Source organism: Lactuca virosa, chromosome 9 (genome assembly GCF_052849685.1).
Source record: "Lactuca virosa cultivar CGN04683 chromosome 9, Lactuca_virosa_CGN04683_v6, whole genome shotgun sequence".
NCBI lineage: Eukaryota > Viridiplantae > Streptophyta > Magnoliopsida > Asterales > Asteraceae > Lactuca > Lactuca virosa.
Window position 1 is genome coordinate 17,947,747 of NC_136434.1, and position 17,714 is coordinate 17,965,460.

The 17,714-nt window shown below is 36.5% G+C and overlaps 1 protein-coding gene and 1 pseudogene across 1 annotated transcript; both read right to left on the reverse strand.

Annotated features, from left to right (window-relative positions):
- Positions 1-7,507: 7,507 nt before the first annotated feature.
- On the reverse strand, positions 7,508-9,516 carry LOC145137762 (xyloglucan galactosyltransferase MUR3-like; annotated as a pseudogene).
- Positions 9,517-12,071: 2,555 nt separating this feature from the next.
- LOC145135499 (xyloglucan galactosyltransferase MUR3-like) lies at positions 12,072-14,214 on the reverse strand. Its single transcript, XM_079069768.1, has 2 exons — positions 13,881-14,214; positions 12,072-13,805 (listed from the first exon to the last, which is right to left on the reverse strand). Exons 1-2 carry the CDS (start codon positions 13,922-13,924, stop codon positions 12,293-12,295), a joined length of 1,557 nt encoding a protein of 518 aa, XP_078925894.1. The 5' UTR covers positions 13,925-14,214; the 3' UTR covers positions 12,072-12,292.
- Between the last annotated feature and the right edge of the window lie 3,500 nt (positions 14,215-17,714).

A 17,714-nucleotide genomic window follows, 5' to 3' on the forward strand; every position in this document is an offset into this window, starting at 1 on the left:
GTATTATGAATTAAAATTTAGTAACAAACAATGAGTTGTTTATGCTTTTGGATATAATTTCGTTGTAAACTTGATATCACATGTTTTCAAACCAATGAAAAGTAATGAATATTGTTTTGGAATACTTGTAAAGAACGAAATACAACATTTAAAATTAATCTAAGAGCTTGTTTATGTTAATTTAGTAAAGTTAGGTTTAGTTAAAGACTTTGTTTTAACTAAATAATTTGACAAATGAAGTGAAACTAAAGCTTATTAGTGTTGCTTAATACCAATTTAGATTAGAAAATGATTCATGCATCAATCTATAATTAACATACATTATAAATGGATAGAACAAAAAATTGGAATTGTTTTCCAATTTGATTTTTAAAGCTTAGTTTTTATTATATACTCAACTACTTTGCTTATTAGAATACAAAATTCCCCTTTATGCTATTATTGTTAGTTTATCATTGTAAAGACCTATATATCACATGTTAACATATTCTGTTAAGTAATTGTAAATGACTAAAATACTCTTCGTTGTTTGTACACAACCGGTCCTTTTCTCTCTCTCTCTCTCACACACACACACACACACATTCTCTCTTTTTCTCTCTCTCTCTCTCTCTCACATCCGCCATCATCATCATTGGTGACCTAGATAATGTTTTCATTCCTCAACTCAGAATTCTAGAACTCTGATGAAAATTTATCGAACAAAAATTCGAACACCTACATCAATATTTTTTGTTGTTTGGAATCGGAGAACACAACAGTATCATCACTGAAAAGATTGAACACCGGAATCAGCAACACCCTGTTGGGGGTCTGTTTTCTATTTGTTGTCGGATTTCTCTGTGGTGGTGATAGATGCTCGATTGAACCTCATGTTGGATTTCAACTTCGCGTGTTCGGTATCAAAAACACCCCAACGGTCGAACCCCTTTTCTTTCTTGTATCTCCTGGATCGAACGAGTTTTTTTTCTTTCTTTACGCTCTATCTAAACTTGGTTTTCTATGTTCTGTGCAACAATGAAATATAAAGGTCAATTTGTGTGGCACATCTGACTACCCTGTTTACAAGGAACTCGTATGTTTCTCTTGTTTCTTCTCCCTTTAATTCCATTGTTTTTCTTAATCCACTTTTAGGGCTTTTTTTGGTACTGCAAACAAATTTGGAAAATATCATTCAGAACCAAAAGTTATTGATCCTTTTGGTCGTTTTTTTTTTATTGTAGGTGGTTTATGAGAGAGTTGAGTTACCAAGAAGGTAATCTTTTGGTAAACTATCCAAAAAAATATTACATATACGATTGTTGAAAGTTGATTACCCATTGAGTTATCTCTTTTGCATCAAAATTGTTTGGTGGAAAAAGGTATAACTATTCACCAATGGACTTGGGAAATCATGTGTATGCATCTGATGAAGTTAGGGAGATGAGAAGGGGTGTAGAGACGAGGACAGTCAACAAATTTTTCTAAATTCTCAACAATCTAAGAATCTATATATGGGATTAAATGGATTTGGCAAGTAGATTTTTGTGGTTTCCTTCTCCGATGAAGATGATAAAGATGTGTGTGTGTGTGTGTGAGAGAGAGAGAGAGGATACGGTGGGTGGTCCCCGCTTTTTTTTTTAAAAAATTTCAAATTAACAAAATATTAAAATAAATATAAAAAAAATAAAAACAAAGGACATTTTCATCTTTTCACACATACTTAACAAAACCTTTTAACAAAATTGGTCATAAGGGCCTTTTGTATGCAAGGTTTGCTCCGTAGGGACCATCTGAGGGAAAGGTTTCGTAAGGAGCATTTCAGGGAAAAACTGTAAAGCTAAAGGACCATTCATGTAATTTACTCTATATCACAATATATCACAAACAAAATTTCACAAATGGTCATAATGCTTTTCGGTTTTTGTTAGGAACCGGACCGGGTACACGCAACGGAAACACACTATCACACACACACACAAACTCACGAAAATAAAGCAACAAGAACACAAGGATTTTACGTGGTTCGGATTCGGTGCAAATCCTACGTCCACGGGCTGCAACTAGAGAATTTTATTAAAACTCACAAGATTACAATTGGATTGACACTCTACATTTGATGTTCTCTCAAGTTTTTGCACACAAAATATGCAAAACATACATGCATATATATAGGTATATTTGTGAGCCGCAATATGCACAAGATTGCCGCAAAGATTGAAAAATGCGTAGATTTTTCTTTAGCCGTCCATTGATTATTCCACCGAAAGTTCGCGTCCAATTCAAATGTTCAATTGTTGCGTTCACATTAGAGATAGTGACAATAAATATTAAACAATTGATTCCACCGTCCATTCAACAATTCAATTGTTTTAATTTCCAAGTTTCATTTATGGCCCTTGAACTCTTAGGAACTTGTCAATTTGTTCATGACTCCATAAATCTTAACAATCTCCCACTTGGAGACTTGAACAAATTAGTCTTTCTCCGCCATCCAACTCTCAATTACTCCAGTAATCTTAAAAAACAACCAAGTCCTTCAAGCTTCCAGTTCCAAAGAACAAGCTAAAACTTAGTCTGATTTCTCTAGTTGCAGCCGCCCCTCATCATCAATTACTAGAAAGGGCCAGTTGAAGCTCCCACTAGCTCCAACTCAGCCATGGCTAATCCCGCCACCGACTCATCCTCTGTCTCAACTGGTTTGGACACTCCACCGGATCCAGAGATACACCAAGGACCACTAACACTCTCCAAACATAGCAAACATCCAACAGGAGAGAAATTTTCAGTCTTAGTCTTCAAAACCCAACGGCTCTTTGTAACTGTACCAGGAACACACCCCGTGCTCCCACTGTCACAGAATCCCCTGAATGGTTTAGAATTTCCGACTCGTTCAGCTAACATCCCCTTGGCTCCAGAATTCATGTTTGCAAAATGAACTCTCTTAGCAGTAGATTTAGCGAACCAGATTTTGTTTTGCTTAATCGGGATGGTCATACTTCCCTTAGCAGGTACCTCAACCATATACAATGACCCACGCTTCATACCTTGAGCAATCACCGAATTACCATTGACCACCATCCATTTACCACCACCAAACCTTACTTCCAGTCCTTGTTTATCCAGCTGACCAACAGAAATCAATTTTTTCTTCAGCTCCGGAATAACCCTGACATTCTTCAGGCTCCATGTAGTTCCCAATGAAGTAACTAGATCAATATCTCCCATGCCCGTTACTTGAAGCATCTCGTCATTTGCTAACCGTACCTTTCCAAAATCTCCTTTTTTTAGATTCACCATCGTTTCCCCGTTGTCCATGGCGTGAAACGAAGCCCCTGAATCCATGACCCAAGAGTCCACAGAACTTTCCATATTGAGTATCAGTGCATCATCCTCAGACACACTCTCAGCACCAGCAATGTTTAATTCTTTCTTTGGACATTGACTCTTAACATGTCCCGCCTCTTGACAGTTCCAGCATTTCACATTCTTCAAAGTTCTAGAAGAACTTTTTCCCCGACTCCCACTGCTCCTGCTATTCCCTCTACCTCTTCCGATATTTAATAAATCAGAAGAGGAAGATCCACCTTGATTCTTGCGTCTGATATCCTCGCCTAGAACCAAATCTCTAACCTCTTCAAAAGTCATACCACTGGTCCCCACGGAACTTGTAACAGCAGTAACTGTTCCGGACCAGCTATCAGGTAGAGAAGCTAGTAGCAGCGAAGCTTGAGTCTCATTATCAAATTTAATTCCCACAGATGATAATCTGGACAGAATTGAATTTAGATTATTAATGTGAACCGTAACTGAGCCTTCCTCATTCATCCTTGTAGTGAACAACTCCTTCATCAAGAACACCTTGTTGGCCGCCGATGGTTTCTCATACATATTTGACAGAGCCTCCATCATACCACGCGCCGTGGTTTCATTCATGATGTTGAAAGCAACGCTCTTCGTCAATGACAATGTAATAACCGTCTTCACTTTCTTGTCCTTTGAGTTCCACGCATCTTCAGCAACTTTTTCCATTTTCTCCGGTTTGTCTCCGAGTACCACGTCCAAGTCTTTCTGACATAGTAATGCTTCTAATTGCATTTTCCACCAGCTAAAATCAGAACCATTGAACTTCTCGATTACCACCTTGTCTTCAGCCATTATGACAAACAAGATACAAATCAGGTACACTCGTGCGTGATAAAAAAAACGATCGTACCCTCCAAACCTCGCTAATCTAGCTCTGATACCAGTTGTTAGGAACCGGACCGGGTACACGCAGCGGAAACACACTATCACACACACACAAACTCACGAAAATAAAGCAAGAAGAACACAAGGATTTTACGTGGTTCGGATTCGGTGCAAATCCTACGTCCACGGGCTGCAACTAGAGAATTTTATTAAAACTCACAAGATTACAATTGGATTGACACTCTACATTTGATGTTCTCTCAAGTTTTTGCACACAAAATATGCAAAACATACATGCATATATATATGTATATTTGTGAGCCGCAATATGCACAAGATTGCCGCAAAGATTGAAAAATGCGTAGATTTTTCTTTAGCCGTCCATTGATTATTCCACCGAAAGTTCGCGTCCAATTCAAATGTTCAATTGTTGCGTTCACATTAGAGATAGTGACAATAAATATTAAACAATTGATTCCACCGTCCATTCAACAATTCAATTGTTTTAATTTCCAAGTTTCATTTATGGCCCTTGAACTCTTAGGAACTTGTCAATTTGTTCATGACTCCATAAATCTTAACAGTTTTTCCCTAAAAAGTCCTTATGAAATATTTTTTGCATGGATGGTCCCTATGAAGCAAACCTTGTACATAAATGGTCTTTATGCCTACCACCGTTAATTTTTTGTTAAATATAATATGAAAAGACTATATTACCCTTATTTTATTTAGTTATTAACTAGTGAGCCTCTCTCTCTCTCTCTCTCTCTCTCTCTCTCTCTCTTTCTCACTTTATCTCCCTCCTAAACCTTGGATGGGGTGCCAGTCTGGTTAACTTAATCAAAATTGAAACCATGCTTCTTGTCGTCTTTGATATGGTTTTCAGGATACCATTGATAATTTCACTCTTCTCTCTTCAGGAAATATACTTCTTCCCGCTCCTAACCTTTTCTCTTCATTCAAGAAAGCTTCTCATTCCCTTGCCAATATGTTGAATTTCCTAATACCATATCTGTAATCAGGTATATAAGCACACACCTATCTTCAACATATCGTTTTTGAGAAGTAAAGAAAGAAACGGGGGAATCCATGGTAAGATTCGGATGAAAAGGGAACGCTTGAGTTTTTTTATTGAGGATGATTTTGATGAGTTTTATAGGTTACAAAAAAATATGTACTTAACACTTAAGGGCACATGCAATCTAAAGGATCTATGACATACAATTTGAATGCAACATACTATGAACAACTAACATGAACCCTAATTGGAAGCCTAGTATAATAAAAAACACATGAATAGGGCTACATATATTTGATTTGTTGTAGTAAACAAATCACTTCAATCCTTCATTTGAAGAGCTTGGAAAGCTAGCACCAAAAGTATGATGTCTCTAATGGCTCACACCCAAACCCTATAACTAGAAGACAATTGAGGAGAGAGAAGGAGAATAAAATTTTGTTCCTAAGCCTAATAGTAAGTGCATGAATGAAATCAAGGTCACAAGGGGTTCTATTTATAGTTTGGGTAACTTAGGACCAAGCAAGATTTGAATGGATTTAATTCCAATCCAAATCCTTTCCTTATATGAATCTAAGAGGTATATGGAAACCCCAATGAAGCTCCCAAAACCATCCACCCCTTGGATGGTTCTAGAATTGTTTCTTTTATTCAACTATTGAACAATTACAATTCACACATTGCACCTTTAATTAATTACAATTAATCCCAAATTAATTCCAGATTAATTATAATTAATAATTATTAATTCTAATTGATTTCTTATTAATTTGTTAACCTTATAAATTAACAAATTAATTGTTTAACTATTGATATCATATTAACTTATTAATCACATAATAAATTAATAAATCAACTATCTATTTACAATTAATATATTAATCATATAATATATTAACAAATCATTTCCTCATAATTTCCAATTAGATTATTAACCATATAATAATCTAATAATCATCCTCTCTATAGAATTACCATTCTAATCATGTTCTAGTTATGAGGACAACCCAAAAAAGATTTTGCTTTTAGTTACAAAAATATACCAATTTTGTTACTGGCTTAGACACCTTAATCCAACAAAAGTTTCTATTGAAAAGGGTTGTCATTGGAAGGTGGATGAAAAGGGAACGCCTTAGTTTGGTTATCCTCAACTTTTGAGCATCAGATATGTCGTTGTTTATCCAAGCTTGATTTTCAACTTCAAGAAACCCTAACTTCATCGAATTTGCCAGTGTGTGTAATTTGATCTCCAACTGTGTTTATGTGTGTATGTGATGATTTTTCTAGGTGTATCATTTTCCAGATCTGGTGGTGGTGGTATATGAATTTGATTGATGGTGGTGGTTGTGATCTATTGGTTAATACAATGGTATTTTTGATCTTTGATCGATGGTGGCCAACTAAGATAACGATGGTGATGTGAGTGCTCACGGGAGAAGATAGAAGGGTCGGTGAGATGTATTATTTTCCAGCCATCGATGTAGAAGATCCAACTGATGAGCACCACCCGAACGACTAAACCCTTCTTCTTTCTTGTGTCTTTCTTGTGTCTCCTGGATCAAACATGTTCTTTTTTTTAGATTGCAGGTGCTGTGGAGGTGTAAGGGTGGTGGTATTGGATGATGTACAGAAGAAGTTGATCTGGTGGTTTATGTGTTGGTTTCGATGAACATGGGATATGTCTATCGTGATATAATCGTGACTGATGAAGGCCTTTGGAGGTGGTTGGAATGGTGGTTGTGGGTGGTTTTTTTGTGGTATTTGTGTGACAAAAATGAATATTACATAAGATTTTTAACAATGTAATCGCATATGAGTAAGGACAAGGGTAAAAATGTAATTTCATATGGACTTAACAACAAATTTTAACAAAGTTAGTTATAAGGATCATTTGCGGGTAAAATTTTCTCCCAAATGACCACTAGTATGCAAGGTTCTCTCCATATAGACCATCCATGCAAAAGAAAAGGTTTCATAAGAACTATTTTAAGGAAATTTTGAAAAGCAATACGACCTTTTGTGAAATTTTGTCTATATTATATAAACAAAGACTAAAAATGAAAATACGCAACGGTGGTAGAGTCACTGCCTTCTTTGAGGTCACTAGTTTAAAACCAAGCACTCTGTGTTGAAATGATAGTTTTAAAATTATTACAAACCACGTCCGTCCAAAGTTCAATTCATCAGCAACCTCAACATGTTTAATGGTAACGTAAACAAACAATGATATTTTTTGAACAATTTTTTAATAAATGGTATCGTAAACCTACAATGATATTTTTTGAACAAATTATAAGATTATTGAAAATTACACTAAGCTCAAGTTAAAAGAATAGACATTACTTCTTTTAAACCAAATGGGCATGCAAATGGAAAGCATGGTAGCTATTAGCTAAGATTATAATAGTTATAACCCAATTTATACCTCCGTGCAGTTATGATCAAGTTTGGTGTTTTGGTTTAGAGAAAAAGGGATCCCATTCATGAACACCCACAGTCTCCTCATCTTCTTCTTCTAACAACGCATATTTCCAACTAAGTTCTTCAATAAAACCACCATTATTCCTCCGCCCAGCAACCAAATCCCTTCTCAATTTCGTCACCTTGTTGATAACCGCTTCCACAGATAGATCAAATGCGTCTTTTAAACTCTCCAATCTGGAACGAGGATCGGCATATATCAACCTCGGAATCAAATTCACCACCTCCTTCCTCATCATCTTTACAGTTTTGGAATCGATTTGACCTAACCGCTGTTCGATGCTGATATTCCGGCGAATATCGCCTTCCGGGATAAAAATGGAATATTTTGTGTACTTCTTCGGGAGATGCCACGTGTACTGCGTGTAAAACGAAGCGGGATGAAAGAAAACCGGGATACAACCCGCCAAAATCGAATCGAAAGCTGATCTTCGAGTATATGAATCGCCAGGTGGTTGTAAGCAGAAAACTGAACGTTGAAACATTTTCATTATATTACTTGGGGAATGACACTTGCTTTCATCATTTCCACATTCTAAAAGCTTCCCCGAGTTTGAATTCTTGCATTGATCGATTAAAAGACTTCGAATTGATTTCGGGTTACCGGGACGTAGAGCTCCAGCGAAACAGAACAGCCATTTCCGGTCAAGTTTCATCATCCGGTTTTGCCAAGTGAAAACATCGGAATCTTTTGATGGATGGAAGTAAGTAGGGTATGGAATGGCGAAATCGTTTGAATTAAATGGACTTGATTCTATGAGAAGAGCTGACATGTTCTTGGAAGCTGGTAAGAATAAGAATTTGTTTCCCCAATCGGTGTCTTTGTTGCTTAATCTCCTGAAATCCCAAGTGATTCTTCCTCCGACGAGAAAATGATCTTTTCCGTTCATCACTTTCCATTCATCTCTATTCTGCAACCAATCAACAAGATCAAGCGAAGCAGCATCCCTTACGGATGTGTTATACCCCCAAAGATATCTCGAAGCATCAAACCCTGCGTAAAATGGCGGCTGCCATTGACGAATCGTTGGTCAAGCATTCGTATTGTTTCATTCGGTTTCTGAAGATGACGTCGAGGGTGAACTGATTGGTGGCGTACCATCCATTATCGGAAAACACACCTAATTCAGTATTCTCTAATGGTGGTCCAACCCCAGAATTTTTAGTGAACTTACACATATCGAAGCATCTGTTAATGCTACCACATTCCTTCACCATATCTTCATTGAATCTGGAAGGAAGATCATGAACATAAACATACCTTTCACTACATGGATCACTCTTATTGTCTATGCTTCTTAATGCTTTCATAAAAGGGAAAACCTTTGGGGTTTTGGATGGAGAAACAGCCGATTCGGATTCGACATTCTCTGGTTCGTGACTAACAACAGGTATAGGTATAGATTCTTGAATCCTAGATTGGTTTGAGGTGGGACTGATTTGAAGACTGCTGCTCCAGAAAGTTCTACCTTGGAAAACACCGAAAGGGGAGTATAAGAAGCAAAACCAAAAGAGAGCACAGAGTAATCCAAATACGCACATTATACTTGATTGTTGGAAAACATGGCTGCTGCCCTTCGCCATGGATGCTATTGCTGGCTGGTCAATGGCGTCTTGTTACATTCAGAAAAAACAAATCACTGAAAATCTCCAGGTGATGAATGTAAATCAAACTGTTAACTAGTTTCGTTCAATCAAGAAACTATTGATATACAACCATAGTAAAACTGGATCGATTAACGCTTCAAATTCAGTTATGATTCTAACTTGACTAAATTGATTGAATGGCATTATTGAGAGAGAGAGAGAGAGAGAGAGAGAGAGAGAGAGTGGTGGCGATGAGGAGGTAATAGATTATTCTGTGAATAATGGATTAGTCCAAGGACCAAGGATGATGACGAAGCTTAAGTTGGCGTCATTAGCGCATAATATTGTATTATTGTATTGGATGGATATGGCATGATGGCATGATGCCAGATGGTGTTTTACTACTTTTTACAAAAGCAATGTGAGTAGCCTCTAATCATGTGCCGCGTGGAGGGTTATTTCCGGTAAACATTCCTATGGTCAAATAAGTTCTCCCCGCATATTCTGCCATCAAAACGCCAAAACTATATTTAAGTAGTCGAATGTCTTGTACATGGAATTTATTAATATAACTATGTGTCAGACCCATTTTTTACACGGGTTTATTAAAAATAAAATTTTAATATCAATATATAAATATGAAATATTTTATAATGTAACATAACATAATGTAATTTTCTGAAAATTTACAAAAGAAACTAAATCGTTTGAAATATTTATGAGAATTTATTACCAAATTAATAGAATGATTTTATTTCCTTATAGAACCCATTACAATTTTATGCAATTTTATTTTAAGAAAATTGAAATCCTTAAAAAATGACAAGTGGAAAATAAAATTTCTAAAATTCTCACAAAATGACAAGTGTCAAAATAAAGGAGAAGATGACATGTGGCAAAAAAACTTTCATTTATTAAAGATGATTAAAATTAAAATATTAATACATATTTTGATATTAAAATTAGAAAAATTCATAGAAGAATCCATCTTATTATATTTTTATATTTTTATTAGGTTAAATATATATTGAAAACTACGGTTGTGCGATAATAATTAAATTAATGAAAATTCAATTCATTATGTAAAAAAAAACCACAATTGAGAAAAAATATTATCGATAATTTAAAATCCTAATGACTAATCAAAAATTTATTAATTTATAACTATCAAAATTTTGTTTGTAAGTTTATAAATTAGTTAAAATTAATATATACATTGAATATCTAAGTTTTGTATGTATAGATAACTTCTCGACTCTGCTGTGATTATTTCCTTTCCCATGTACAGACTTATTTCCAATTTTCCACTCATAATCCTTTTACTTCATCATCAAAAATCATTAAGATCATAAATAATTTGATCAGAATTACCTTCATAATTGGTTTAATAAATTTATTATAACAACAAATATTGATTATTCTACTTGATTGTGTATGTAAATATTTGGAGACATATCTCCTCATGTTGTTAGAGTTGATAGACTATTGGGCTACAAATAATCAAATAATTACATGGAGAGGGGCATGTGGGACGAGACAAGACTGTACAACTTGTTCAAGAATCAGATTTTTGGTTGGGAATGCATAGCGAGATCGAGAAGTTTGTGCAACGGTGTTGCATTTGTCAAATGTGGAAGCATACGGCTACGAATGTTGGATTATACACACCGTTACCTGTGCCGACCAAACCATGGGTTGACATCAGTGTGGGCTTTGTAGTGGGTTTGCCCCGCACACAACAAGGTAACGACTCAATTTTCGTTATGGTTGACCGCTCTTCGAAAATGGTGCATTTTATACCATGTAAGAAGACGACAGATGATGTCAATGTTACCCAACTTTTCTTTCGTGACATCTATCGCCTCCACGAACTTCAGATTGTGACACACGGTTCCTTAGTCACTTTTGGTGTACTCTATGGAAAATGGTAAATACAAAACTCAATTTTAGTAGCGCCTACCACGCACAGACGGATGGTCAGACCGAAGTTGTTAATCGCTCTCTCGGAAATCTTCTTTGTTATCTAGTTTGCGATCACCCAAAGAGTTGGGATAACAAATTGAGCCAAGCTGAGTTCTCCCACAACCACACTACTAACCGTAGCACCAGATTCAACCCTTTCCTGGTCGTGTACTCCGCTCAACCACGGGGACTGTTAGATCTCCTCCCATTTCCGAGCACCACAAATGATGAAGGGAGAGTTATTGCTTTTGTTGAAGGACTACTTGATACCCACAAGGCTGTGTATGACAACCTAACTACTGCCAATGCCAAGTACAAGTTCAATGCTGACAAAAAACATCGTCGCGTAGAGTTCGAAATCGGAGATTTTTTCTGGGCCATACTTACCAAGGACCATTTCTCTGCCGGTGATTACAACATACTTAAGTCAAAAAAGATCAGACCTGTAGAAGTCATTGAAAAGATAAACCCCAACACTTACCGCCTCAAACTCCCAAGTCACGTCCTTACTTCCGATGTAGTCAATGTCAAACACCTTATTCGTTTCTCTGATGACGATCCGGACCAGACTTCGAGGGCGAATGGAATGATGTGGGCCGAGACTTGGAGGAAAAGGCCCTAGCTATTTTGGATCGATTTAATGTGCTACGTGTTTACGTTTGTGGGTTGATTATCCATTTTTTTATTCTTATTTTGACTTGGGTTTTGTGTTTGACTTTGGGTTTTTGTTTCCTGTTTAAAACTCATTGTTTTGACAGAAGGATCAGTTTTTGGAGAAAAAAGAAATTGTTCCCAGTTTGTTCCAATACCTAACTCTCTATAGGATTTTGTATTGTTGCCTTAATCCCGTATTTACATCATTGTGAATCAAACGGGTATGGAAGAGTCATGGTTGGTATTAGTGTGTGAATCAACATCTGTGATTGTTTTATCAAGTTATGGGGTTAACCTGCTCAATTTCCCTAATAATTATAAAGAATTGATGTTATATGTAAATTTCATTTAAAAAAATCAACAACTACTAATCAAGGATCATATAAATTCTAAGAGAAGCAAGTGTAAACCTAATTGAGATCATGTTTGCTGTTTTGGTTTAGAGAAAAAGGGATCCCATTCATGAACACCCATAGTCTCCTCCTCATCTTCTTCTTCTAACAACGCATATTTCCAACTAAGTTCTTCAATAAAACCACCATTATTCCTCCGCCCAGCAACCAAATCCCTTCTCAATTTCGTCACCTTGTTGATAACCGCTTCCACAGATAGATCAAATGCGTCTTTTAAACTCTCCAATCTGGAACGAGGATCGGCATATATCAACCTCGGAATCAAATTCACCACCTCCTTCCTCATCATCTTTACAGTTTCGGAATCGATTTGACCTAACCGCTGTTCGATGCTGATATTCCGGCGAATGTCGTCTTCCGGGATAAAAATGGAATATTTTGTATACTTCTTCGGGAGATGCCACGTGTACTGCGTGTAAAACGAAGCGGGATGAAAGAAAACCGGGATACAACCCGCCAAAATCGAATCGAAAGCTGATCTTCGTGTATATGAATCGCCAGGTGGTTGTAAGCAGAAAACCGAACGTTGAAACATTTTCATTATATTACTTGGGGAATGACACTTGCTTACATCATTTCCACATTCTAAAAGCTTCCCCGAGTTTGAATTCTTGCATTGATCGATTAAAAGACTTCGAATTGATTTCGGGTTACCTGGACGTGGAGCTCCGGCGAAACAGAACAGCCATTTCCGGTCAAGTTTCATCATCCGGTTTTGCCAAGTGAAAACATCGGAATCTTTTGATGGATGGAAGTAAGTAGGGTATGGAATGGCGAAATCGTTTGAATTAAATGGACTTGATTCTATGAGAAGAACTGACATGTTCTTGGAAGCTGGTAAGAATAAGAACTTGTTTCCCCAATCGGTGTCTTTGTTGCTTAATCTCCTGAAATCCCAAGTGATTCTTCCTCCGACGAGAAAATGATCTTTTCCGTTCATCACTTTCCATTCATCTCTATTCTGCAACCAATCAACAAGATCAAGCGACGCAGCATCCCTTACGGATGTGTTATACCCCCAAAGATATCTCGAAGCATCAAACCCTGCGTAAAATGGGACGAAAATGGCGGCTGCCATTGACGAATCGTTGGTCAAGCATTCGTATTGTTTCATTCGGTTTCTGAAGATGACGTCGAGGGTGAACTGATTGGTGGCGTACCATCCATTATCTGAAAACACACCTTCCGTATTCTCTAATGGCGGTCCAAGCCCAGAATTCTTAATGAACTTACACATATCGAAGAATCTGTTAATGCTACCACATTCCTTCACCATATCTTCATTGAATCTGGAAGGAAGATCATGAACATAAACGTACCTTCCACCACAGAGGTCACTCTTATTGTCTATGGTTCTTAATGCTTTTATAAAAGGGAAAACCTTTGGGGTTTTGGATGGAGAAACAGCCGATTCGGATTCGACATTCTCTGGTTCGTGACTAACAGGTATAAGTATAGATTCTTGAATCCTAGATTGATTTGAGGTGGGACTGATTTGAAGACTGCTGCTCCAGAAAGTTCTACCTTGGAAAACACCGAAAGGGGAGTATAATAAGCAAAACCAAAAGAGAGCACAAAGTAATCCAAATACACACATTATACTAGATTGATGGAACACATGGCCGCTCCCCTTCTCCATGGATGCTATTGCTGGCCGGTGAATGAATCGGCGTCTTCTTAGATTTCAGAAAAACCAAATCAATGAAAATCTCCACGAAATGAATGTAAGTTTCGTTCAATCAAGAAACTATGATCGATTAACGCTGCAAATTCTGTACTTATGATTCGAACTCCAGTAATTTAATGAGATGGAGGTTAGAATGACCAGGGGGAATGATTTATGGGATTATTTCTATGGAGAGAATGAGATGTAGTGGTGGCGACAACGGGGTAATAAATTGCTCTGTAGTGTGAATACTTAATAATGGGTAGTCCAAGGATGAAGACGAAGCTTAAGTTAGCGTCATTAGCGCATTGTATGCATATGGTATTTTACTACTTTTTCCAAAAGCAATGTGGTAGCCACTAACCGTGTGCCGCGTGGCGGCTTCTTTCCGGTAATCATTCCGATTCCTGGTCAAAACAGTTCTTCCCGCATATTCTGCCATATTAACGCCAAAACTATTTCGAGAAATTATTTCTGACTTCTTTTTCCAATCAATTTTGTGTTATGATATATTTTTTCTATTAAAAGCTAAATGGTAAATTGTAAACTTTTAATTGGATAAAAAAATTTCGGTTACTTTATTTGATTCAGAGTATATATATCATAGATTCGTAAATATTAATTTTAGAGATTAGAGATATATTTTCTAAGTAAGCTATTCAGATAAATGAAAACTTTATCTCTAAGTTTTTAATCTGAATTATTTTTTCACCTATCAATTATTATATTAATGTCAATAACATTTTTAGCCTTACATGTTTTTTTTGAATTTTTTGGCTGGAAAACGTTTTAAATATTTAAAATGCAAGTAAATACTTTTATTGAATCAAATTGAAGTAAGGATTACTTTATCGTTTATTCCCCAAAAAATTGTACAAAGATCTTTTTTTTACAAAGTCTCTTCAGTTTACTTTTTTACAAGTTAGTGATTACAATTAAAATTTATAACTTCAATTTATTAAACGTTGAATACCTTCCGATGCAATGAGTAAAAGTTTCCATTTTAGAATGAATCGAAATAAATACAATATTACTTGTTATAATACGTATATCATATGCATATATGATTAAGAACCAAACATGCCGTTTTGCTATCAGTCAAATTGATTGCTATATCTATTTTAATAGCCTAAAAACAACATTTTACCTTTTAAGACAATTTGCAGTCAAAAAACACTAAAATATTAAACAATCTGTCATTGGAAATTTAGAATCTTCTTTACCAATAATATATTATATATAACGTTATAAAAACCTATAATATTATTCGAAATCCTTATATTCTTTGTATTTTTATATTTATTAAGCATGCATCAAGACCTTGAATCATTTTGATTTTACAGACCCGATACACATGGAACAAACAAATTCTATCATCTTTATGTTTTGTAGGTATTGGTTGTGTGGAAGTAATTAGATGCGATCCATATCTAGCGGGGTGGCAATTGGCATTGAGATTTGAGTCCTAGACCCTCGCACACATTATCTCTTACACGTGATGTTGCTTCGAAATGTAATGGTGGGAGAGAAAAAGGAGCAAAATATATAAATTATTTTTGGTTTGTATAAATGGAATGGACTTATTGAGTTAATACATACATCATTTTGTTTATTCTGAATCTTGTATATAGTGAAAGGTTTATAACTTTATATATTGAGCCTCAATATCAATGTTCCTACACATAATTATATCTACATAGTTGTGAATGACAAGTTTTTGGATCTTACAACTCATATACACAGACGTGCAAGCTCTTTCGTTATATTGATCGAGATTCGGAATTCTATATAGTTGTATGGTTTATTTATAAGGGAAAATGACATTGTAACATGAAGAATAGTCAACAAATACACATATGATGTAAACCGTGAAGTATAGTTAACAAGGCACCTAGCTTCTACAACATCTTTAACTAAAAACGACTCAAGAGTCAAGACGATTGTCGACCAAAATGTTAATGGTGGCTGTTGACGAGAGCATTGGATAAAGAGGAAATTATTGTAGATTAAAAGGAAAGGATTGTATTCATTATTAAGTCATAGAATGTAGGCTATCTTCTTGTAATTCTTTTGTATTATATATTCCTGTATCATCCGTAAATGAGAATCAATTTTAGATCTGCACCAAAAAAAAGTCTCATATTGCTCTGTAATTCCTTTGTTCTTTATGGTATCAGAGCGTGGTTCAACTCTTTGAATCTGAAAATCACGAATTCGAAACCTACAAATGGGCGACAAGACAGATACGACAAACCAAAACCCGGTGATTGTCCAGAATGTCCAGGATGCTCCGTTTCCGACTGGAATCACCCTTGACGACACGAACTACCCGCTGTGGTCTCAACTAATGGAGATGCGCATCGGGGCACGAAATAAATCCGGTTTTATCACCGGAAAAACTCCAAAGCCCACGAACGGCGATAAAAAGGACCTTGAAGCCTGGCTGATAGACAACAATCGAGTCAAAAGCTGGCTGATTGACTCGATGACTCCTTCCCTAATCCGCCGGTTCATTAGGTTGCAGACGGCGGCGGAAATCTGGGAGGCTGTCGGCAAAACCTTCTTTGACGGAAGTGACGAAAGTCAACTATTCGAACTTAACCGGCGATCATTCAACACCCGACAGGGTGGACGTGCACTGCCAACATACTATAATGAACTGGTGAGCATCTTTCAAGAAATCGATACTCGAATCACTACACAAGAGGAAACTGTCGATGAATCTGTTTCGGTAAACAAGACGATTACACGCCTCCGTGTACACATATTTTTGGCAGGACTAGATGCAAAATTCAGTCAAGCTAGAAGCGAAATCTTAAGGAACGACCCACCGCTAAGCCTGGAATCAAGTTACGCGTACATCCGAAGAGACTACAGCCAAAGACAAACCATGGAGGAGACCAAAGTTGACCCCGATAGCCTCGTGCACATGGTCTCACGTAATGGTCCAAAAAAAGAAAAAATTACAACTGGGAAGAAGAACTCTTTTACGTGTACACATTGCGGAGAAGAGGGCCACTCAAAACAAAGATGTTATGAAATCATTGGATATCCGGATTGGTGGGATTTCAAGAAAAAGCCAAAGAAAAAACTCAGCCAAGCGACAGTTGTGACATCAACTCAAGATACTCCAATGGCGGCTCACACCACCACGTCTGACTCTGGTATGTGTTGTAAAACCCAAACGAAAATTAATAACTGGATCATAGACACAGGTGCCACAGACCACATGATAAATGATAAACAACTTTTGACATCTCCATGTACCCCTAAGCGCAGTGTAATCCAAACAGCAAGTGGGGAATCAGAAAAAGTTACATGTGAAGGAAGGGTACAAGTGTCTAATTCTATAAACCTTGATTCAGTTCTTGTAGTTCCATCTTTATCATCTAACCTGCTATCAGTTAGTCAAATCACAGAAGCCTTGAATTGTTATGTAATTTTCTGGCCAAATTATTGTGTGTTTCAGGACATAGCAACGCACAAGACTCTTGGTTATGGTACTAGGCGGGGAAAATTGTATTACCTGGAGGAAGATTATAGGAGTCAAGCGTTTCATACGGGAATAAAAGAGGCGAATAAGTCTATGGCGATGTTATGGCACCGTCGTTTAGGGCATTTATCTTTTGGTTATCTCAAAAAACTAAAACCAGATTTGTTTTTAAATTTAGTTGAAAGTGAATTTAAATGTGATATTTGTGAGTTAGCAAAGAACACAAGGATTTCGTATGTTTCTAGCAATAATAAAGTTTCTGTTCCTCTT